Source organism: Python bivittatus, unplaced genomic scaffold (assembly GCF_059951505.1).
Source record: "Python bivittatus isolate LINGU-HERP-01145 unplaced genomic scaffold, Pbiv_v1 ctg000080_np1212, whole genome shotgun sequence".
Taxonomy (NCBI): domain Eukaryota; kingdom Metazoa; phylum Chordata; class Lepidosauria; order Squamata; family Pythonidae; genus Python; species Python bivittatus.
Genome location: NW_028277035.1, coordinates 25545901 through 25571005, shown reverse-complemented (window position 1 = coordinate 25571005; position 25105 = coordinate 25545901). Strand labels below are relative to the sequence as shown.

The 25105-nt window shown below is 38.2% G+C and overlaps 1 protein-coding gene across 1 annotated transcript in view; it reads left to right on the top strand.

The window, feature by feature from the left end:
* Positions 1 to 16969, top strand: part of LOC112542749 (uncharacterized) — a 147622-nt gene extending 130653 nt beyond the window's left edge. The window contains exons 40-44 of the mRNA XM_088134340.1: positions 3646 to 3789; positions 6865 to 7022; positions 9577 to 9653; positions 11656 to 11801; positions 16504 to 16969. Coding sequence (XP_087990466.1) covers positions 3646 to 3789; positions 6865 to 7022; positions 9577 to 9653; positions 11656 to 11801; positions 16504 to 16661 — 683 coding nt within the window. The 3' untranslated portion in view covers positions 16662 to 16969. The remainder of the gene's footprint in view (positions 1 to 3645; positions 3790 to 6864; positions 7023 to 9576; positions 9654 to 11655; positions 11802 to 16503) is intronic.
* The last annotated feature ends 8136 nt before the right edge of the window (positions 16970 to 25105 follow it).

Genomic DNA, 25105 nt, shown 5'->3' with positions numbered 1-25105 from the left:
ATCGCCCTTGTTGTTTGTCTTAACACTAGAAGTGTTGAACAGGAATATAAGAGAAGAGAAAGAAATAAAAGGAATGAAGATTAAAAGGAAGAGTACAAATTGCAAGCTTTTGCAGATGACCTAGTATTTATACTAGAGGACCCACTGGAAACAGCACCTAAATTAGTTGAAAAGATAGAAGAATATGGAAAAGTAGCAGGACTAAAAATAAATAAAGACAAAACAAAGATATTAACAAAGAATATGCTAGCAAGGCAAAAGAAAGAATTGGAAGAAGTCTTGGAAATACAGGTTACAAACAGGGTTAAATACCTAGGGATATACATTACACCAAGATGTAGTACATTGAAGGAGGATAATTATCTTAAACTTAAACGACAGATTGTAATAGATCTGACAAAATGGGAGAATTTACAATTATCAATGACTGGGAGAATATCCACTATTAAGATGAATATATTGCCTAGGATGTTATATTTATTCCAGACAATTCCAATTCATTTAGGGAAAGAGTTTTTTGATGATTTAAATAAAATTGTATTGAAATATATCTGGCAGGGCAAAAAGCAAGAATAAAGCTTAAATTACTACAAGATGCAAGAGTAAGAGGTGGGTTTGCCTTGCCTAACTGGGAATTATACTATCAGGCGACAAATCTGATGTGGGTAAAGGACTGGATAACTTTAAGAAATAATAGACTATTGACTTTAGAGGGACATGACCTGTTGTTGGGCTGGCATGCTTTCTTATGGTATAAGGGAACGAAAACACAGGGCTACTTTAGAAGGCACTATATTCGAGAGGCATTGTTTTTAAACTGGGAGAAGATAAGAAGACAATATTATTTAAAAGTTCCACGATGGATATCCACTATTGAAGCTTTTTCTTATCCAATAACATATAAAAAGGAACAAACAGTTAGATATACTGAGATATTGAATGAAAAGGGTGAACTTAAAACTATGCAAGCGTTAGAAGAACAAGGTATAAAAATGAACTGGTTTTCATATTTGCAAATACAATCTAGATTTGATAAAGATTTTAAAACAGAAGGTATCTATGATGAGCTGACTGTTTTAGATAAAATTTTGATGGGCACTGATGAAAAGGTGATTAAAAAACTTTATGGACATTTACTAGAATTTAAGATGGAGGAAGAACAGGTTAAAGATACAATGATTGCATGGGGGAAAAATTTTGGATATGGAATTGATTTAGAGAAGTGGCAAAAACTATGGTCTCAAAACTATAAAATGACAATGTCAACTGCATATAAAGAAAACTTGTATAAGATGTTTTACAGGTGGCATTTACCTCCAGCAAGGATTGCGAGAATGTATAAGAACAAGTCTGATAAATGTTGGAAGTGTCATCAAAAGCCCGGTACATATTACCATATGTGGTGGACATGTCCAGAAGCTAAAAGATATTGGATTAAAATCCACACATGGTTGGAAAAAATGACAAAACAACATATAGACTTTAAACCAGAGACATTTCTATTAGGAATTATACCTGAAACATATAGTAAAGAACTGAAATATTTGATTGTAAATGTTTTGACAGCGGCTAGAATTGTATTTGCTAAAAACTGGAAAAATGAAAAAGTACCTATGCAGGAGGAAGTTATTAAGAAAATTATGGAATGTGCAGAGATGAGTAAATTAACATTTGAAATTAGAGAGCAAGAAGATAAACAATTCTATATGATATGGGATCTGTTTTATCAATGGTTGGATGAAAAGATATAGTAATGTAATAGATCAGCAAATTATATAATAGAAACTTGACAAACTGATATAAATTACTATATATATATATATATATATATATATATATATAATCAATGGATAAAAATGATATAAATCTTATTATGAAAGCTGGTGTTATGGACTAGTAACAAATGAATAATAATTGATAATTGATAAATATATAAATATATGTTAGATAGATGACATGAGATTCTATATAAATGATGAGTGAAGACTATGAAAGGATGGCACAAATGATTGGTAACTGGCTGACACACGGTTTAAAATGGAAGATGGTTTTTTTTAATGTTTTTTATGTTATTGTTTGTATGTGTTTGTTGTAAAAAATAAAAAAAAAATTAATAAAAAAAAAAAAAAAGACATGGCTTTGCCATTTGGCCTGGGAATCTGATAGTGGTGATGTGGGGCCTGCAAAATGGCTGTACTATTTGTAAGATTGATTGCACTCTCCTGCAGAATATGTTTTTTATTATTTTAATAGTTTTATTGTTTTAATATTTTAATGGTCTTATGATATTGGGGGTTTTTTATATTGTTTTTTGTGTTTTTAACTCTATAAGCTGCCCAGTATGTGAGATAGGTGGCTACATAAATTGAACAAATAAATAAATAAACAACAAACAAACAAATAAATAAAACAGAATCAAGATTCAAAAGACTGAAAGGCTAAGACCTAAATAAAGGAATTTGATGGAGGTGGTATAACATTTTATATTTAAGCTTTTTAAAAAGTAAAAGGCACAGGTATTAGGGAAAATCTGACTTGGGCACAGCACATATGAAAATGATGTAAGTATGTTAGTGGATCACAAATTCACAAATCTAGCAGTATTGCCACTGCTAAAAATGCTAATCCACTCTTATATTAACAGATGGGTTATATTTTGATCACAGAAAGCAATATTTCCATTTTATTCTGCTTTAAGCCAGTTTGGGGCACAATAGATTAAAGGAATATTACAAATAGCAGTATATTCAGAGAAGTCCAGCTAGGATGGTTAAGGGTTGGGTATGTTTAATCTGGAAAAGATAGCAATTGTGTCTCCATTAAAGGTCATATGCTACATGGTACAAGAGAGCAGGACTAGAACTAATGGTTCAGAATAGCTAAACATTAGAATAGCAAACTATTTGCAGATGTAACAGAATTATAGGAGTTGATGTATATATTTAAAGGAAGTTCCATAGCAGCATCTGACTTTGGCTATTATCTATTAATTTATTTCTCCACTTGAGTACTATAATGTATGCCCTAATGAAGCATGACATTTGATTAAAGATTGAGCATATGTAATTAAGCATGTCATTGTTCATGTAGAGGAGCACATATAATGACATTTTAAACTAGTTCTACATAAGATAGGTAGTGGAAAATATATATGTATGTAAATAAACACACAATTTTGTTGATAAAAGAATGTGTACAAAATGTTAAGACGTTATTGATGTTTTTATTATTTTTGGAGTACTAGGAGCTTTAACAATGGAATTGTCGAAACAGTTGACAGAATTATTTGACCTCACACCATTTAGTTTACAAAAAACAGCTTTTTTATATATCATGGCAGCATTTGATTAATTCTAAGCTTTGAAATGAAGCTTGAATTGTCCTTAAATTACCAGCATTTGGTGAGTATTCTTCAGAAGAGACTATGTAATAACAATCATAGCAGTAGCAAAGTGAATTGTTTTTAATATTCCTATCGATATTATTGCTCCACTCAATTTCAGAGTCAAAGATATGAGAGCCATAGAGCAGTGCATGCCTTAACTATATGCAAAATTAGTAGAAAAGCCACCTTTTTGAAAAGAAAACTCCATATAGATCTAGACTTTTCCATTAATATCAGTTTGTGTTTTTGTACGTTTTCAGATTGCAGTGAAGGACATTATGGAGCCTATTGTCAGGAAAAATGTCCAGAATGTCCAGAAGATAGACCATGCAATAGATTAACAGGAGAATGTGCTGAAGAATTGACATGTCCAGAAAAAAAACACATAAATCTCTGTGCGCTCAGTGAGTACTATAATTTGGACAAAAGGTCTCTTTTATACAGGTAGTCCTCGCTTAACGACTGTAATAGGGACTGGAAAATTGGTTGTTAAGCAGGGTGGTCGTTAAGCAAATCACCATGTGACCGGACCCGATTTTACAACCATTTTTACAATGGTTGTTAAGTGAATGACCATGGTCATTCAGCTTCCCCAATGGACGCTTTTTGCCAGAATTCACTTAATGACCACATGATTTGCTTAATGACCATTGTAAAAAAGGTCGCAAATCGTGATCACATGACCATGGGGGTGGTGCGACAGTTTGCAACAGTTGTAAGTCGTAAATCACTTTTTCCTTTTTTTAAAAAAAAACTTTATTAAATTTCAACAGAAAATAAAATATTAGAGAATTAAGAAAAAAGAAAGGAATAGAAAAAGAGAAAAGATCAGAAAAGAAATACAAAGAGAAAAAAAGTAGAAAAAGAAAGAGATAACTTCCAACTTTCTTTGGTACAGGCATAAACATAATAAATTCATCTCTTGCTGTAATGTTTAAAATAATACAAAATAAATCTATATCAGTAAGAGATATAAAAGAAACTAATACAAAATATTTTTATAAGCATGAAACATATCAGTCATCAATAATACAAAATAAGTCTATGTCAATAAAACATATAAGAAAAACTAATACAAAGTATTTCTATAGTCATGAAAAGTATCAGTCATCAAACCCCAAAATGAAAGTTTCATTTCTTTCAGCCTCCAGCAAAAAGTCCAAAAGTGGTTTCCACATAGAAACAAAGCCAGTTCAAGTCTTTTCGTTAATCACAGTAGTTAATTTTGCCATCACCAATTCCATTAAGTTCACTATCTATTCTTCAGCTATAGGTATTTGTGAATCTTTCCATTTCTGTGCATATTTTATTTATTTATAAATCAAATTTATATCATGCCCAACTCCCCCACAAGGAGGGACTCTGGGCAGTTCACAACCAAACAATTTAAAACCAATAAAAACATAAATAATACAGCATAAAATACAATTATTAAATATGATACAATCCAAGCGATGGTGGTATTATTGCAGCCTGTGACCAGATAATATTGGTCAAAGTCTGAAAGCAAGCTGAAAAGTCTATTGCAAGCTGAAAGTATATAAAAGTCTCGCTGCTGTTATATAAAGAAATAAATTGCTGTATTTTCTTTCCATCTGTTTGTCCATCATACCTAAAAGGAAAACCTCTGGTTTCAATTATATCTTCCCCTCCAAGACAATGTAGTTTTCTTATCTGGATGACTGACTCTTAGTTGGACTATCCTTTACCAAACTTTATTGCAACTTATGAGTTGCTTCTTTTACCTGATTTCAAGCACCAGGTCAACTATGAGAAGTCTTCCCTTCTTCCTGCACAAATTATCCAGGTCATAGGAGCAACAATTAATGCTTTGTCTCACTGCCATGGCCAGGTTTTGCATATCATTTCCTTAATGGAAGTGAGGGCCTATGGCATGCTCCAGTTATTGGGTCATGAGGCAGGTTCAGCCTCTGTCATTTGTCTTGCCAATCTTTAGATGCATCCTTTAAAGGCATGGTTTCTTTACTCTGTCTGCCGGTTTTGTATATCCGACAACTCTATCTCCTAATCACATCTTGTATCAAGTGGTCCCTCCACTGTATCCTTATTACATTGTGGTTTGCTTCCCTTTTCAGTCTGGAACTGTTCCTAACTTCTGAACTGTCCTAATCTTCTCTCCGCCCATCAGATGCTGATGTACATTTGGACTTCAGTTCCTTGCATCTCACTGCTTGGAGGACTTAACTCCTCCTTTCCTTACCGCCAAGGTAAAAGAGGTCATCTTTACTTCTCAGAAACCATCCATAAGAGCTGCTTATGCTACTAAGTAAAAATTCTTTGTGGGAAATTCTTTGCAGAATTCAATCCCCCGCAGTATCAGGCTACTCGTGTTTCATTCCTTTGAAGGTGTGCCAAAATGCCTACTGCCCTTTAGTGGATGTCATCTTTCTTTTTTCTAATCCAGAAGTGAGGTGCTCCATGAAAGATTTGATTCATCTTTATCTGCTGGTGCCCCTGCTGATCCCTGCCTGGAATCTTTCCCATGTTTTCACCATGTTAACATGAAAATGGTTCATCTTTAGTAGTTGTGCTATCTCATAGAATTATATGCCTTGTATATATTAATTGATTATGTGCCATCAAGTTGGTGTTGACTCTTAGCAACCACATTAAATACCCTTTCTTTTGTATTCTTCATGAGAGCGAAACAATATTTTACCTAGAAAAAAAAACTTTTCCCCCTGAAATCCATATCTGAATGCCACTTGAGAAAGGACATTTATATTACCTATCTGTTTTCCCAATCCCTTGGCACTGACATATAGATCGCTGTATTTTCTCAGTGTCAAAGAGCACTTGCTTTCTTTGGTAAATGGTGGTGTTCTGAAGTGTCTGTTTTGGGTTTGGATCTCTCTTCCAAGTGAATAGTGGCAGTCATTCTGCAGAAATCTGTATTGTTGCCCAAATAGCCCCAGATGTTTTCTGCATATGCCTAAACTCATATGCAACCATTTGCAGTAAATAGAAAAACAATTAAATGTTTTTTAAAGGTTGCAATTGTGCTTTACAATAATGAAAAATATTTTAGACCCAAGTTTCAGAAAATACTATATCAAAATTATATTACATACTGTTGCTAAAAAAAGGCATGCATAAGGATATTTACCATAGGGTTCAGTGCTCCTCAGTAATAGAGATCTCAGAGGCTGGAGAAGAAGCAGCGTTGGCAAATGTCGGGTCTTCAGATTCAGGGGTATGACAAGTTTTAGGCATTGATGTAGAAGTTGTCATTTTCAGGAACGTTATGATGGGAAGCCGCTGCTTCTTTTGTTTGACCTCATTGAAGAAATTATGCAAAGAAAATATAAGAGATACAGATAATTATACACAGTAATTTCCTTTGTTGTCTGATACTTTGATAACTGTTGATCTAATGCTTTAATTTAAACAATTAAATATTCTATGGATGTTGATCAGGCATGGCTGTACTTTATTTATATATTTATTTATTTTTTAAGAACTGAAAAGCAAGTTTTGTTACTATTCTTGGATATACTTCAATAAACATTGTTATTATATTCCTTCATTTGGGCTGATCAGTAAATATGATGCAGAGTACATGTGCAGCCAATTTAAAGGAGCCCAACTCATAAACTTGGCTACCATTCAGGAAAAGGTAAGTGACTGAGCATAAGCCACAAAGGTTTTTAAAAAGAGAAAGATAATCATTCCTGCTTTTAACATTTGTTTCCAATGCTTTTTAAACTTACTTCTAACATCTTACTGTGTGCCATATAAGTAAAATATACTGTTTTGATGAATGGGATTACCTCGTATATGAGTTTTATGTATTTTATGATGCTTTTATATTGTTCTTGTTTTAAAATTATTATATTTTTGCTGTTTTTGTATTTGTTTTAATTGTAAGTTGCCAAGAGTCATATGTATGAGTTGGGTTACTATATAAATTTGAATAATGAATAAATAAATAGGCAGGGAATAAATTGAAATAATAAAAAAGACACTTGTGTCCACAATCTCTATATTATATGAAGAAAATCATGAAAGATACAGAGTGCTGCTCAAAGCATATATCCATGTTTATTTGGGAAACAATTCTAATTAGACAGATCAGTATTTCTAGTTCATATCAGTTTTTATACATTTGTTTATATTTTAGTTTCACAATACTTCTGCATTAATTGGAATCTAAATAATTTAATTTTCGTACTATCACACACACACACAAATCCTTCTCCTATCAGCTGCCAGGCTCTATCATCAGACATATTGCTAATAACTGCAAAGAACCCTTAGAGAGGGGGACATTTACTTTCTCCACCACACATGCTAATGTTGATCTGTTTATTTCTTCTTGCCCTTTTCCTTGGTTTGCCTTAGTGAACTGCCATTTGACACACAAACTCTTTAATTGCAACTGGTGTTGCTTTCTTCTGCCTTTAGCAGCTTTATTGAAAGGGATTTTCTTTATATGTAGTAATAATTGGGGGATATCAATTAGTTAAAATCAGGGATCGTTTTTACCTTTTGAATGCAGATCTGGAATTTCTAGTGATAGAGACATCTAGTGGAGATATTTGGGGAAAATAAATGAAGTGCTGGCAAGTATATTTTCCCCCTTTCTAAAGCAAATCATACTGTCTCAAAGATGCTTTGTGAAAGGGAAATTATGGGATTTTAAACAACTTGTTTAAGCTACTATGTTTAAACTACTATGTTTAACTACTATGTAGGTTAACCCTTGATTAACTGTGATAAGATGAACACACTCAAAGTTCATTTAGTTCCAACCAGCTTCCATGTCATTATTCCTTATGGGCATTTTCTGTTCATTCTCTTGGGAAGTTAATCTATCCTTGATTAGTTTTTCTTACAAGACTTGTGCTTTTTCTTCCTGGGGCCATTCCACTTTTCATTTTATTTATTTCCTTTTCTCCCATGCCCATTTTCTCCACTCTTGACACTACCAAAAAGTGATGTGTCCCATATTTAGAACCTGTCATCACCCTTGTATTCTTCATTAATTCTCTCAATCTTTCATCATGAATTAATCAAATCAGTTATGCTTTTAAATTTATATTCATTCTTTTTCCATGCATGTGTATGAATAAACCTGTGCTTAAACCATGTATCCAAAAATAAACAGGTCTTTTTCTAATCAGTTACTCACCAAACAATCCCCATCTTCTCTCATTCTTGGATCTCCCATTATTGCAGATCTGTTCATGTCACCTAGGAGACAGTGCCCTAGATCACATTCATTCAGCATGTTACACAGTTTTGCCCTAAATTTATCCTGTTCACTAACACTAGTCACTGGAGCATAACATGCAATTATCACCAACCTATGAATTCCTACTTTCATATGCATCCACAGTAACCTAGATGACACCAGTTCATACTTTCTGGTAAACAGCTTTGCTCTTTCATGTAAAATTAAAGTTTTATCTTCCATGGATATGTATTCCACTCCCTTCCACAAGACCAGGCCACATTCATTCAGATCTATCTGTCCCCTCTTAGTTTCAGAAACACACACTGTATCTATTTTTTTCTTTCATTTAATTTGTTAATTACAACATATAGAAGATTGTAACATGGAATATAAGAAGAGTATATGATAAATATAATGAATTAACAATTCCACGTTACAATCTTCTGTATGTTGTAATTGTCAGTAGACCAATAGATATTGGCCTCCACTTCCCTTATGGTTTTAAACAATTGAGGCTTTCACATAATCCTTTTTAATAAAGTAGAAAATAAATAGACCAGATTGCTAACCTTTCTGCTAATGGTAAGGTGATAACACTGTCATTTTGGCCAGTATGGCACAAGTCCAGCCATGTTTTACCCCCAAACATGTTCATGCTATTCAGTGCAAGCCAGGATCTCTAGAGATTACATTGCAAGGCAACATACAACTGCTGACATCACTGTAGTGACATACTACAGTGTACTGACATACTGACGGTATTGGAATGACTAATTAATAAAAATTAATATCTTTCATATAGATAATTCTGGTCATGACTGAATGAGCTCTTGGCCCAGAAATAGTTATCCACTCCCACTTTAACTGGTTGGAACATTCCCATTTATGCCATGTACAGTTTATTTGCTGAAAGATGTCTGTGGCTAAAATTTATCTCTTATGGCTTGCTGGAAGCTTCTAGCCATTTCCTATTGGCTCTGTTAATCAATTACAGGATTGGCTTGTTAAAATGGTCTCTGAAAACATATGGCTTTATGCAGTTGGTCCAACTTTCCTCCCCAAAATGATGCTGTCAACAATGGGAGAAAAGATAACAGAAAGGTAAATGTAACCAGTTTTGTAAGGTTCTACGTTTTCATTTATTTGTTCTCATTGTGTGGAGAATTAGGTTGTATTAACTACATTTTTGAGGATTCTCTTGCGTAAAGAAGGCTTCCGCATTCAGGCCAATCTGGTTTGCTAAGATTAAATCAAAGACTTTTTGTCCCCATCCAGTCCCTAACAGCCTCCAGTGACTGGGAGGAATTCCATCAACATACTGATGATACCTAGCTCCATGACAGAAGTTGACATGCTTCCCTAGTGGCTTCGGGTATATGTTTTATAGGAGGGATAAAATAAAACTCTGTAGAACACGACAACAGATGGCCCTAAAGTAGATTTTTCTCCCCAGCCTGATTGGAACTATCTCCCCAGTGTCCTCCTGATTCTTACCTCCAACCTTTAAAGGTGGTCCAGAAGGATACCATGATTCATGGTATCAAAGGCAGCTGAAAGATTAAGCAGGACCAGGAGAGTCACATTCTCCTGTCTTGATCCTGCCACAGATAATTCACAAGCGCAATCACTGTGGTCTCAGTTCCATGCCCAGGCCTGGATTTAAACTGAAAAGGATCAATAATCTGTCTCTTCCAGGGTTCTCTACAACTGCAGACCATCATCTCAACCTTCCCCAAAAAGGGAAGTTTAGAGGCTGCCTGGTAGTTACCCAGAACTACTAGTTTAAGCAATGACTCCTTGAGGAGGGGGTGCCCCACTCAAGGATACATTCATCAGTACCCTAAGCCAGCCTCCTTTTACCTGTCTGGATGCTTTCACCAATCAGGAATCACAGTGATCCAAGCTGCAAGTTGTGGGACTGGCTTATCCACATAGAGAATGGGGAAACTCTAGTTCTCAGACTGAATGCTAACCATGAATTTCAATACTGGTATTTCAAGGCCAAAGTAAAGGTTTATCTTTGAAATGATGGCCCTTTCTCCATGCCAAAGACTCTGCATGTAAATACAAGCATAGTGTAATCTGTTCATAGAGAAGAGACCTCTTCCATTGCCAGTGAAGAAATGAAACTCCAGAAGCACTGACCCTGCACATTTTATCCTCGTGCCAACTAAGGGCATCAGAAGTAAAAAATAGTAATTGATTCTCTCTTTGTTCCTCACTTTACTTTTCTGTTTTGTTTTTGCCTGACTGAAGATAGTTAGGCTTTCCCCACCAATCTACTTCCTATAGGAAAGAGCTTTGTTCCTTTCCCCATAAGTACAAAAGGCTCAGAAGTGCAGGTTCTTCATCTTAATATGGAACTTCCTTAATAAAACCCCAAACACAGAGCCATTTGATTAAGATTAAGCCTGTTCCTCACCATCCCAACAACCTTCAGACACTGGAACCGGACTTCAGTAGCACCATTTGACTGGCACTTGTACAACTGGATATCATTAGCATATTGATGATACCTGTCTCCGTACTATCAGATGACTTCACCCAGCAGCTTCATGTAGATATTAAACAGGAGAGATGAGCTGGAAGGGACAGAAAAAAATACATCCAAAACTAATATGCCCACTGATCACACACCACTCTTCTGGTTGCTATCTTAAGAAAACAAAGTGTGAGATAATGTTCCCCATCTTTGATTAACAGATAAACAGATTAAGTATAGGAGAAATGTTAAAGTATAGTGGGACATTTACAGCATTAATCACCGTAATAAATATTTGCCACATGTCAGAATTCTAGAGGAGTCCTAGCCCTTTCAGATTCTCTCAACCCCACTCCCAACAACTTTTCCTGTCTTCTTAGGGGAAGGGGTAGAGGAAAATCTAATTGAGCCATCACCTTGGCTCTTTGTTTCATCAGGAAGGTAGCAGCTGAACTGTCGATATAGATGTTGCCCAGGAAAGGTTTGCCAAACCTCATAGTGCTAAAGGGAGAGGGATGTTTGAAACATTTTCCAGTGCTAAATGATTGATTATGCAAAATCCATTTTATATTAATAAATATATCATTTAAGACTGATACAGATTCATACCTCCATTTTGTGTTTCAGGGTTCTAACAGACACTGAGGAGCTGTGTCTTCAGTTGCTGCCTGAAGAGGGTCATTTGGTGTTAGTTCCCTGTTCCTATAATGCTTCATGGGTCTGCAAAGCCCCTTTAGGTGAATTGCTTCTTTATGCCTAATTGCACATTTTTTATCTTCAGTAATACATTTGAGTTTGGGGAAAAGATAATAAGAATCTTGGATATTTTCTAGAGCTAAAATTTCTTGCTAATTTTCCAGAGCTAATATTTCTTCTTGAGCCAGTTTGGTGTCGAAGTTAAGGCATCAGGCTAGAAATCAGGAGATCATGAGTTCGTCTCACCTTAGGCACGAAGCCAGCTGGATGACTTTGAGCCAGTCTCTCTCAGCCCTAGGAAGGAGGCAGTGGCAAAGCTTGCCAGGAAAACTGCAGGGACATGTCTAGGCAGTCACCAGGAGTCAAAAACTGACTTGAAGGCAATCAATCAATCAATCAATCTTGCACTTGGCTAACTGGTTGAGTTTACATTGGGTTGATAAGCCAAGAGGAAACTGAATCATTTTCATTAGTGAAAGCATTTTGGTTTCATCTGTTATTTCATCAGCTGTCTTGAGAGGCTACACCAGTGTTTCTCAACTTCAACTCCACTATCTGAAAGCTGCTAAGGTTGAGAAACACTGGGCTACACAATAATCAGTGGAGCCTGAGCCACCAGTCTGGTAATACATGTTTCTTGCAATTCCTGCTCATTTAATTATATTAATAGATTTTTAGTAATTTTTATAGGATTTTTCTCTTTGAACCCAACTTATGTTTTGGATGAGATGAACATGAAGGCAAAAGCACAGATACAGGACTCTGTGTGGATTCAAACAACATGGGGAAAAAAAAGAAATGATATGCCACCAGCCTGGGCTCTCTACCCTTACAGAAGTCAGCTAAACAACTAAAAATAGAAGAACACTTTGCATGAAAAGGACCTGTAAGCAAAATAAACTTTTTTCCTATTTCTAACAAATTTGATGCATTAGAATGGACCTTCAAACAGAATTGGAAAAACAGTAGCTGTCAGAGTTCTCATTATCTGTCAGGGAAGAACTAAATGGGAGTCGGGATTCCCTCATGCGCCTTCCTTGTGTGTTGCTATTGCAACTAATTAGTCCATCTACCAGCCTTAGAGGAATTAAGAATAAACTTAAAGATAAAAAGTGTAATCAGAACAGAGAGAGGCTCCCGTGGGAAAACAGAGTTTATGGCAAAACAATGCCTCCTCACAACACAAACTGTTATCTCAATATTTGAGCAGCTATCAGCCATAAAACATGAATTGGACACGTTGAAAGGTGATACAGAGTCTTGTGTTTGAAAGCATGAAACCGGATTTTTTACCCCACTAAGGCTTATGCAACTGCTCCATCTAACCCTTTCATCCTGGGCACATGTGCTGATAAAGAACAAGCAATTCAAGAAAAAGTAAAACAATCCAATCAAATCCTCTAGTACTCAAAAGTTTGTATTAATAACACTGAAACTTCTGATAAGGTGAAGGGGGGGGGGCTCACACATACTAAAGCTCTGCTGGATGCAAAAGAAGTATTTTCTTCTCATTCAAATTGCTTGTTGCAGACGTGACAGATTGCTCTCAGCATTTTTCTGAATAGTTATAATATTGGTCGCTGGAATGTTAAGACACCAATAGTAATTTCTCTAGGACAACTTCTTCATTACCCACATGGTCAGATAGATTTGTGTGATGTCGAATGGCTCCCAAGTGTCTCAAACTGTAAGTGGATCCTTTTGTCTTTCAAACAACCTACCATTCCACTGATGTTATTTAAGATGAGAGCATATTTAGCTTCATTTCAAATCTTTCCTATCAGAGTATTTTGCAATGAAAAGTTCAAACCTTTATTTGATTCTTAGTCACCTATATCAAACAACCACCATAAGTCAGTTCCAGATGTCTCCAAGCCTGCCACTGTACCTCCCCTGGATTTAAGAAACCGAGGCTATGTAAGTCAGTTAGCCTCATTAGAAGAAGACTTTCCAGACCCAGCTGCAGCTGGCCTCATTAGTACTTTTGGCTCTTTGTCAAGGGATGAACAAGATAATATACTACATAAAATTGAAAATCTGAGGAAAACTTTACTGGTTATGATGGCTACAGCTGATCCACTTGTAAACCTTGTTTTTCCAATTTTTGACGTTAAGTGTCTCCCCTCAGTGGAGAAAGGGATGGCTGGACATCATTCTCCAATATCTAGCTCCACAGATCCTTATGAGCCACCAGGAAAACCTGGGAGGCTGACTCAGGCCATCCTTATAGCCGAGAAGGAGTTCTTTCCCATACCAAGATAACCAATTGGGCCTACAATCACTGAGCAGGGGGGAGGAGGTAGTTCTCTTGCTGATTCAATCATGCAGAGCAGCATGCAGCAAGAATCATCAGTCCTTTGTTCAGTATTACTAAACAAAGTCCCTGTAAGGCAAGCTCTTTTGGGGGTGCTAATTTTGCTTTCTCAGAGCAATAATCAATCACCAGGTGTTGATGATACTCATCAAAGAGTTCTTAACTCATATGTGGAACTGATGATATGAAGTCAGCTTACAACCAAGAAAGAGAGATTGTCTTAGTTACATTGACCACTAGGAGGCACCACATGTCTGGTTTCATCCTTATTGGGACTCCTCAGGTGTTATTCTATGGGGTTCAAACCCTCTACTGGAAATGGAACTCACAGACCTTTGCGCTTTAGATGATTTTGTACAGTACATTATTTTAGGAGCTATCCAGATCTCGACACTCAGCAATTGCAGAAAGGGATATCTATAAGCTCAGAGCAGAGAGATACAGAGAAATCGAGGAAAATCCCTACCCCTCACTCCAATTCCAGAAGAGGTAATGGAGGTCATCTAACACCCTGTACGTGGGGGCTTGAAATAATGTAACATCTGTATCTTTCTGCTCCGAAAGTTTAAGGGAAGATGGACTATAAATATTCTGAGAGATTCTCCCAGAATCTCATTAATCAAGTACATTGCAAGGGAAAAGGTGCTGGGTGACAGAATTCTGGAAGCTGGATATGTGTACTTTTGGCTGTACTTCTCTGTGAATAGTGGAAGATAACCAATATGACATTTTTTAATAAGGGGCCTAGGGTTCATCCTGCAAATTATAGGCGGGATAGAGTCTGTTGAGAGTATCAACACTTATGTAGATGTAGGAGACTTGATAACATTGTACATTTGGATTTTTAAAGAGTGTTTAATGATATTCTTCATCAAAGATTCTTGAGTAAACTTACCAGTCATGGAATAAGAGGACCTGTCCTTTTATAGATTCCTAATTAGTTTTTAAAAAATCAACAAAAAGTAGCAATAACTGGGCAATTTTCCCAGGGGAGATAAGAAGGAGAGTTTCTTAAAGATCACTATTAGGACCATACTTAACTTGTTCATACATGCTTTTGATTTAGAAGTAAGCAGTGAGCTGGCCAAGTGTGCAGAAGATACTAAACTATTCAGGGAGGTAAAAGCAAAAATGATTGCAAAGAGGTCCAGAAGGTTCTCTTCAATTTATTTTAATTAAATGTAAAATTGGAGCAAAAACTGGAGCGAATTGGAGCAAAAACTCCTAAATTCACATATACATACACTGATGGTGTCCAGACTAACTAACTAAGCAGGAAAAAGACCTTGGGGTTATATTAGATAACTCAGTGAAAATGTTAAAAAAAACCAAAACCTTAGTGTTTGGAATCTCTGAAAAAGGCAAATTCCATACTAGAAATGTATGTTGAATGGGTGTTGAAAATAAGAGTGACAATATTGTATACACATTTATACAATATTGTATACACATTTATAGAACTTTATCATACATCTGCATCTGGAGTAAAATGTATAATTCTAACTGCTGCATTTGAAAAAGTTTGTAATATAGCTAAGTGCAGTATTATAGAAAAAGTGCAGAAGAGATTAATCAAAACAATTCAGGTGGCTCAAAACACTTTTCCTGTGAGAGAAGTCTAGAACACTGGGGGCTCTTTAGCTTGAGAAAAAGGGCATTTGAAAGAGAATATGATCGAAGTGTATAAAATCCTGTGTGGCATGGAGAAAGTGGATAGGGAGTAGTTTTTCTCCCCTCAAAACACTAGGACTGTGGGTCACCAATGAAACTGATCGGAGGAGGTTAAAATAGACGAAAGAAAGCACTTTTTCACACAGCACACACTTAACCTGTGGAATTCATTCATATAAGACATGACAATGCCCATTAATATGGCTTTTAAACACCAGTTGTAGGATAACAGTTTCAGAAGGGAGGTATGTCTCCACTTCTTGCTTACAAGCACCCTGGAGACATTGTGTTGACTACTCTGAGAAACAAGCACTGCACTGAGATCTTGGCCTGATCTAGCACAGTTATTCTTAAGTTCTTATTTCCATGAATTAATTATTTTCTTTATCAGGGCATTCTTATGTTACAGTTGGTTTCAGAGGCTAAACTACTGGTCAACACCACATCTTGTGGCAACATATTCCACAGGTTGATTACAGGCTTTTTGAATAAAATTTTCCTCCTTTGAGTTTTAAAAATTAATATACATATCTGTAGAGTACAGTGATGACGTAGGAACACTATTACCAAAATTAATAAAATATAACCTAATGGCAGTCCAGGTAAGAGACAACTGGATATCTCAGAAGAGCATGATAGTAAAGATTTCCGTAGTCTTAACTCCTAATTAATGGTGATACAATCAGAAAAACTGATTTCTGAACTTATTCTGCAATGTGCTGTGGCTTATTCTCTTTTTTCCTTGCTTGTATTTCCAGCTTCAAAACAAGCAGATGCTCCAGAAAGATGGTGGATGTCATTGGTCACATCGACTGTAGCAACCATTTTTGTGTTGATTGTGACTGTGTTTCTTACATTTAAATATGGATTCTGGATTTCAGATGTTGCAGAAGTGAATCCTCCACTGCTTTATTAAGATGTCAAGAACAGAGTCTTGTGAAAATATATTTTCATCTTGAAAAAAGGGCAAAATTTAGCATGTATAGTTGATAAACTAAATTCTTGAGTTCTTATTGTTGTATTTTTAAATTTTGTGAGTGGGTGGATAAGGATTTGTAATAGAAGAAAAAAATCCCAAAGATTAAACAATTGTTCACTTGTTTTAACAAACTTTGGAAAATAACAGAGTAATCTTATGAATTTAGTGGCTTCGAGCATTAATTCACAAAACTTGAAACAGTTCAACAGCAATCTTTTAAATATAATTCGTTGAATAGTTTTACAATCTTTAGAAGAACTACCAGTTCCATTTTTCTGCTTATTAAATTAGTAAATAAACTTGTGGAAAAATGCCTTTGTATTCCATTGTTTCTGCTGGCAAGGGATTTTGCTTCTCCATATTTTTATGGTTTTTGTATTGGAGGATTCAGGCAAAAATGCTGCAACTGCCACCCTGACTGGGCAATGCTTCTGGGACTCTCATTCAGCTGCAGTTTCCACAGCTGTTTGTCCAACTGGAGGCTAATGTCTCTCTTGGGAGAAAGGTACACCATTTTGCGTACTCCATTCCAGCTTTGGCAGCATTAGATGTCCTGGTGGTGGTTATTGATATACAGACCAACCACAACTGTATGATTTGGGAAATCCACTACAGCATGTGTGTTCTCCACAGCCTGTCCCTTGGTTATTTCTGGGAGTTTCCAGCCTTAAAAACAGAATGGGATTCCTTGGCCATTTGCTCCAGCACTCAACAGGGATGATGCTAGTGCACTTTCATCATGCCTTCGATGCTCCTTTCTCCATTTCTAAAGGCAGTCATTGCTTTGTAAACACAAGCCAGCAAAAACAGTCCACAAAGGTTCACCCTGTGTCCTTTACTTTCTGAATCTATGCTTAGTGCTCTTTTAGAATCTCCAGAGGAGGAAGTGTGTGGAACATCGAGACTCTCTCCTGCTTTACTCTGTACTCCCATCCATACCTGTGACTGGTTTGCTGGGCTGCTTTTGAACACAGGTTTAGTGCTCTTTCAAGACAGCCCAGCTGACATGCAGCAAACGAGGGGTTAGGAGGATTGTTGGGTGAATTCTGTCCTGCTTTTTCATGTTCCCTGTTAGCACCTGGCACTGGTTAGTTGTGCAACTTGACTAGCTAAACTATCCATATTAAGCATCTGTCTAAACCCTCTCCAACCCATGTTAGAATGATGGTGGTTTTCCCACCACCTGGTGGTGCTTGCAAGAAAATTAAAGAAGGGAAGCCCACCACTTTCCTTAATTTGGCCTGCATTAAGTAAAGACACCACGGTTTGCTGGCCTTGTTACTAGAATAGGATTTTTATACATGTAACTGTTTAGATATTGGCAAATACAATAATTGTTTATTGGAACTAGATGACTGCTAGTTTCCTGTTGTGAAGGAAAGTTTTCTTCAATTAGCTGCTCTTTCTACTCACTTCAGTAATCAGAGATAATGCTACTCAGATGTCTATGAATTTTTCTGCATGACAAATATCTCCCAGTTTCAGTCCTCTTTAGGTCCAAAAATAGGGCTTCAGTAAAACTCAGCTGTATTATTATTTCTTCATCTATTATTTTTGTTTAAGTCATTGCTTGTTTCCATCAGATTAACTGCACCTTCAGGCAGTTTCTTAGTTGGAAGCTTGTATGCCAAGAATTAATTTCAGAAGACATTCTTGCTATGGTCTCTCCTCCAAGTATTGAACAGGATTGCGCCTGTGCGTCCTCACTTGGCCCATTGCCCCCGGCACTCCCCGTGGTTTACGGAGGAGTTAAGGGAGCTGAAAAGGGCCAAGAGACGTCTTGAGTACCGCTGGCGGAAAACTAAAGACAAGTCCGACTGAACACGGTTTAGAGCTGCTATTAAGGCCTACCTCGTGGCGGTAAGGGCGGTGAAATGTCATTATTTCTCCACTCTTATTGCATCCTTAGATGTTGCCTGGCAGCCCTGTTCAGGGTCACTCAGTCCCTCCTGGGTAGGGAGGGCTCAAAGGACTATCTACAGGGCCCTGCAGAGGAATTTCCTGAACACCTGATAGATAAAATTGTTCAGATCTGTTCTCAGTTGGAGGCCAAGCATGAGGTGGGTTCAGTGGAGATGGGAACAGTTTGATCCTGTTGGCCCTGAGGAAGTGGACAGAGTCCTCGGGGCTGTTAGGATGGCTACCTGTGTTGTAGATCCCTGTCCCTCCTGGTTGGTCAAAGCCACCAAGGAGGTACTTTAGGGTAGGTATTGGCAGTGGTCAATTCATCCTTGCAGGAGGGGGTGTTCCTGAAGCCTTTTAAGAAGGCTTTGGTCTGCCCCCTTCTCAAGAAAACATTGCTAGATCCCACCCTTCTGGACAATTTTCGTCCAGTTTCCCACCTTCCTTTTTTAGGAAAGGTGGTGGAAAAAGTAGTCATGCAGCAGCTTCAGAGGATCCTGGAGGAAACGGATTATCTGGACCCCTATCAGTCAGGTTTCAGGCCCGGTTATGGGACAGAAACAGCATTGGTTGCACTTTTAAATGATCTCTGGTGAGAGTGGGATGGGGTTAGTGCATCCATCCTTGCTCTTCTTGACCTCTCAGCAATTTTCAGTACCATCAACCATGGTATCCTTTTGGGTTGGCTGCAGGAGTTGGGGCTGGGTGGCACAGTTCTGTGCTGGTTCAGCTCCTTTCTACAAGGTTGAACACAATCAGTGTTGATAGGGAGCAAGAGGTCCAACCCATGGCCCCTACTTTGTGAGGTGTCTCAGGGTTCAGTGCTCGCACCACTCCTATTTAACATCTACATGAAACCGTTGGGTGAGATCATCCGGCATCATGGGATGAGGTATCAGTATGCTGATGATGCTGAATTATATATCTCCAACCTGGGTGACCTAAGTGATACTGTGGCTACCTTTTCATGGAGCCTGGAGGCTGTAGGGGCCTGGATGGGGACAGCAGGCTTCAACTGAACCCTGGTAAGATAGAGTGGCTGTGGGTGCGGGGAGCCTCAAGATCTAGGAGTTTATCATCTTTGCTTCTTGACGGGGTCACACTACCCCAGACAGACCCGGTGCATAATCTGGGGGTCCTCCTGGACTCATGATTCCTGTTCAAAAAGCAGGTGGCAGTGGTGGCTAGGAGGGCCTTTGTGCAACTTCGTGTTGTGCATCAGTTACACCCCTTCCTCGATTGGGAGGCCCTCCGCATGGTCACTCATGCCCTGGCCACCTCCCGGTTGGATTTCTGCAATGCGCTCTACATGGGGCTATAGCTGGTGCAGAATGCAGCAGGGCAGGCAGTTTTGAATGCCCCTGGGGGGCCTATATAACACCACTGTTAGACGAGCTGCATTGGTTGCCAGTTTGCTTCCAGGTCCAATTCAAGGTGTTGGTTATCACCTTTAAAGCCCTTCATGGCACAGGACCAGGTTATCTGAGGAGCTGTCTCACCCCCATTATATCAGTCTGGCAGAAGGGGCATGTTGCAGACTCCACCAGTCAAAGAATTTTGACTGGTGGGGTCTAGGAAGAAGGCCTTTTCTGCCGTGGCCCCCACTCCGTGGAACAACTTACCACCCAAAGTGCAGTGTGCCCCCACTCCCATGGTCTTCAGGAAGGGTGTGAAATCTTGGCTATGCCAGATGGCCTGGGGGCTGGATGGGGGCTCACACCAGTGGAAGTGGCTTGTGGGGTAATTGATTTTACTACCCCGTCATCTTGAATGTTTTTAGTTTCTATGTCTAGGGCTTGTTTTTGTAGTTTGACTTTTTAATTAATTAATTTTAATTTTAAAAATTTAATTTTAATTTTAAGTAATTAATGGGGGTATTTACTTTGTAACTGTTTATGGGTTTTACTTTCATTGGGAGCCACCCAAAGTCACCCGCTGGGGGAGATGGGCAGCATACAAATTTAATAAATAAGTATTAACCAAGCCTAATCCTGCTTAGCTTCTAAGTTCAGATAAGGTCAGCTAAGTGTTGTCCCAGCTGAGGCCATCACTGAAGCACAGAAGAAATTCAGGGCAATAATTATCTGGAAGTGAATATCAAAAATTCTTTTTACTCATTTTCAAAAATATGAATAAGTATTTTCTCAGAAGGGAAATTGAACTCTGTCTGATAATGTTTATGCCACTGGGATAGGTTTAGGATAGAAAAGGAGAGGGTTGGAGAATTTAGCCTATCCAAACAAATTCAGGGCCAAATGGATTACCTCCCAGGGTACTGAAGGAACTGGTAGAGGTGATTGCAGGACCCCTCTTGATAATCTCTGAGAATTCTTGGAGGACTAGTGAGGTCCAAGAAGACTCAAGGAAAGCAATCTCCATCTTAAAAATGGGAAGAAGGAAGACTTGGGAAAATACTGAACTGCCAGCTTAATGTCTGCACTGGGCAAGGTCATCAGACATCATCCTCTGGGTGAGAAAAATGAAAGGCACAAGTATAGGATAGGGAGATTGGCTTAACAATAGTACATATGAAAGAGATCTGGGTGACCAGACTACTATGGGGAGATACGATAGCATTCTTCATACAGTGGGGCAAAAAAGTATTTAGTCAGCCGCCAATTGTGCAAGTTCTCCCACTTAAAAAGATGAGACAGGCCTGTAATTTTCATCATAGGTATACCTCAACTATGAGAGACAAAATGGGGGGGGGGGGAACGTAGAACGTTTTGGTCTAAACTCGTGTTTGGAGGAGAGAGAATGCTGAGTTGCATCCAAAGAACACCATACCTACTGTGAAGCGTGGGGGTGGAAACATCATGCTTTGGGGCTGTTTTTCTGCAAAGGGACCAGGACGACTGATCCGTGTAAAGGAAAGAATGAATGGGGCCATGTATCGTGAGATTTTGAGTGAACACCTCCTTCCATCAGCAAGGGCATTGAAGATGAAACGTGGCTGGGTCTTTCAGCATGACAATGATCCCAAACACACCACCCGGGCAACGAAGGAGTGGCTTCGTAAGAAGCATTTCAAGGTCCTGGAGTGGCCTAGCCAGTCTCCAGATCTCAACCCCATGGAAAACCTTTGGAAGGAGTTGAAAGTCCGTGTTGCCCAGCGACAGCCCCAAAACATCACTGCTCTAGAGGAGATCTGCATGGAGGAATGGGCCAAAATACCAGCAACAGTGTGTGAAAACCTTGTGAAGACTTACAGAAAACGTTTGACCTCTGTCATTGCCAACAAAAGATATATAACAAAGTATTGAGATGAACTTTTGATATTGACCAAATACTTATTTTCCACCATGATTTGCAAATAAATTCTTTAAAAATCAGACAATGTGATTTTCTGGATTTTTTCCCCCATTTTGTCTCTCATAGTTGAGGTATACCTATGATGAAAATTACAGGCCTCTCTCATCTTTTTAAGTGGGAGAACTTGCACAATTGGTGGCTGACTAAATACTTTTTTGCCCCACTGTATATCTGAAGGGTGTCACATAGAAGAATGAGAGGACTTAGTCTAAGTTGACCCAGAGGGCAGGACTAGAACCAAGGCTTAAAGCTACAAGGAAGGAAGCTAAGACTAAACATCAGGAACATCAGCTGTTGGCTAGTGAAATAGGCAGCCACAGAAGTGTTGAGTTCTTACATTGGAAGTCTTGAAACAGAGGCTGGATGGTTACCTATCAGAGATACTCTAGTGGACTCTGAACTGAACAGGTGATTGGACTAGATAACCTCTAATGACCACTTCAACCCTATGATTTTATGATTCTAGGCTATAATTCCTTTCCCAATGTTTTCCAAGAGCAGATCCATATAGTATGCACTGCAATAATTTAATGAAATGGAAGCATGTACATTAATAGAATTTTAATGTATTATATTTTGCTGGATTATACTAGTATCACCTTTATAATACTTAGAAGGCCTCAGATAGAGTCATTTATATCAGAAATATTAGAAAAAACAATACTATTCTAGCAGCCAATATAATATATATATAATAGCAGTATAATGATTGGACAAAACATCTTAAGAATTTAATGACAGGCAACAGATGCTTCTGTTGTATGACATACTAATATACTCTACAGCCATTAGAGGGCACCAAATATATTCCAAAGAATGTATTGTCGAAGGCTTTCACGGCCGGCATACGATGGCCGGTGTGGGTCTCCCAGGCTGTGTGGCCGTGTTCTGGAAGTTTTGTTTCCTAACGTTTCGCCAGCACCGTGACCGGCATCTTCAGAGTGCAGGAGCACAGACAGGAGCAGTTCCCCCCCCCCGATCTCTATAAATACCCACAAAAGGGTCACATCACCCTGGGCACAGAGAGAACTGCTCCTGTCTGTGCTCCTGCACTCTGAAGATGCCGGTCACAGGTGCTGGCGAAACGTTAGGAAACAAAACTTCCAGAACACGGCCACACAGCCCGGAAGACCCACACCAGCTATTCCAAAGAATCTTCATTATTATTTGAAGTTTTAAAATAACAATTTGGAATAGAAATTCTTAAAACTTTGTTCTATAGCATTTTAACTGGAGATTTTGTTGCAGCATTTATTCCTGTTTTGTAGCTAGATAGCTAGTATTTCTGGCAGCAATTCTATGGCCAAGCATGTCATCTCAGATAGAAGACTACTTTGTTTATCACTAGGCCAAAGATCTGTTTAATTATATATTACTTTGTATTAATCTACTCCTGCAATCCTATGTTGGAGTAAGATCCACTGGATGCAGCAAAATAAATATGAATACAATAAGTACTCTATAAGACTTCATACTATATGAAGTCCATCCACTCACAAAGAATTGGAGACAACTAAACAATTGAACAAGAACAATAAAATTGTGTAACTGGTATAGTTCACAAGGCAAACTAGATACTGTATAGTGTGAAGTTATTTTTATTTGTTTGTTTTAATTCATGACCGGTTCCTGTGTTACTAGGAAGGAGTAACATCATGATAAATTCACATGATGGAGGAATTCAAACTAGAAAACAATAAGGCAATCCTATTGTTGGGAACCTACATATCCCCTTAGATAAGGGGTAGATGATCATGGGCCACATTTGTGTGATTCATACACAAATGCTGAAATCATGTCATCAAATTTCAGAAGTAAAATGGTAACATTTTGACAGTGTCAATCAAAAATGACCTAAAATCACCATGTTCAAGCAAATTTCTACTCTTTCATTCAGAGTTTTAAGGATAGATCCGGGGGCGGGGGGGGGGGAGACATCTTCCATCCCCATCCTTAAGCCCCTAAAGCTCCTCAGAGTTTACACCCTGTATTTTGAACAAATACCCTTTGGCTGGATTCATACATGCTAAGGCAAAACCAATTTCTATTATAGATAATGTGTGGATCCAATCAGTATGTTCTTATAGGGAATGCTGGTACTTCCTTTTCTTCTTGGTCTTGCTATGGTTCACTATTCCCAGATAGGCCACTTCTCAATTCTTTCTTCTCAAGTAGACTTTTTCTCAAAAACAAATTTCATGTAGGGCTCTCTAGCACCTAACCAGTTGCTTCTAAAGCAGCTATGAAACTCTCACCAGTTTAGTGAGTGTTCTGGAGACCATGTGATAGAGAAAGATGGAAGTGGAGGAGGTGAACTGACCTGCCTGCTTGCTATATTCTGTGTCTGCCAAGTACTGTATCTACTACTACAGCCAGGGCCTTGTGGCTGCCACCAGTCTGGCAAATATGGATGCATATGCTGTTGCTCCACTGCACACGGCAGACCCTTTCCTCCCACCTGCACAGAGGGACTGAGAAGTGAACTGACTGTAAGATCTGTACAACAGTGGAACAGTCTAGCATTGGACAACTGAAAGACCTGAAGGACCAGGTTAGGGACAAATCGTCATGGAGAAAATTTACGTGATCACCAAGAGTTGACACTGACTTGATGACACATAAACTACCAATGGAGGCTGTGAGCTTTCCACCTTTGGAAGTTTTTAAGAGGCTGAACAGCTACCTCTTACAGGCCTTGGGATAGGGTGTTTGCAGGCCTTGGGATCGGTGATGTTTTTGTTAGAGGAGGCCAGTTTGTCCAGATACACAGGATTTTCTTTGTGTTTTTTATAGTTTTCTTTACTCTTATTCTACTCTAGCCATCCAGAGTCATTTTGGAGTCGGACAGCCTCTAAATCTCCAAACATAAATAACATTGAAGAAGGTTGATTAGATGAACCTTGGGGTCCCTTCCAATTTTACAACTGACTTGGTAACACTATTCTTGCTAGACATCTTGGCCAGCAGTATACAGTCACTCTTCCCTGCTTACCTCTCACTGAAAATCCCTTCCACTCTGATTCCGCTGCCTGAAATGTCAGCAGAGTATCAACTGCCTGACCTTCCAGCTCAGGGATGATTTCCTTTGTTCACATGAGATAAATTTTGTCCTGAATTTGGATGGCTAGCCTTAAAAATTCCCCAGACTCTCCAGAAAGAAACACCAT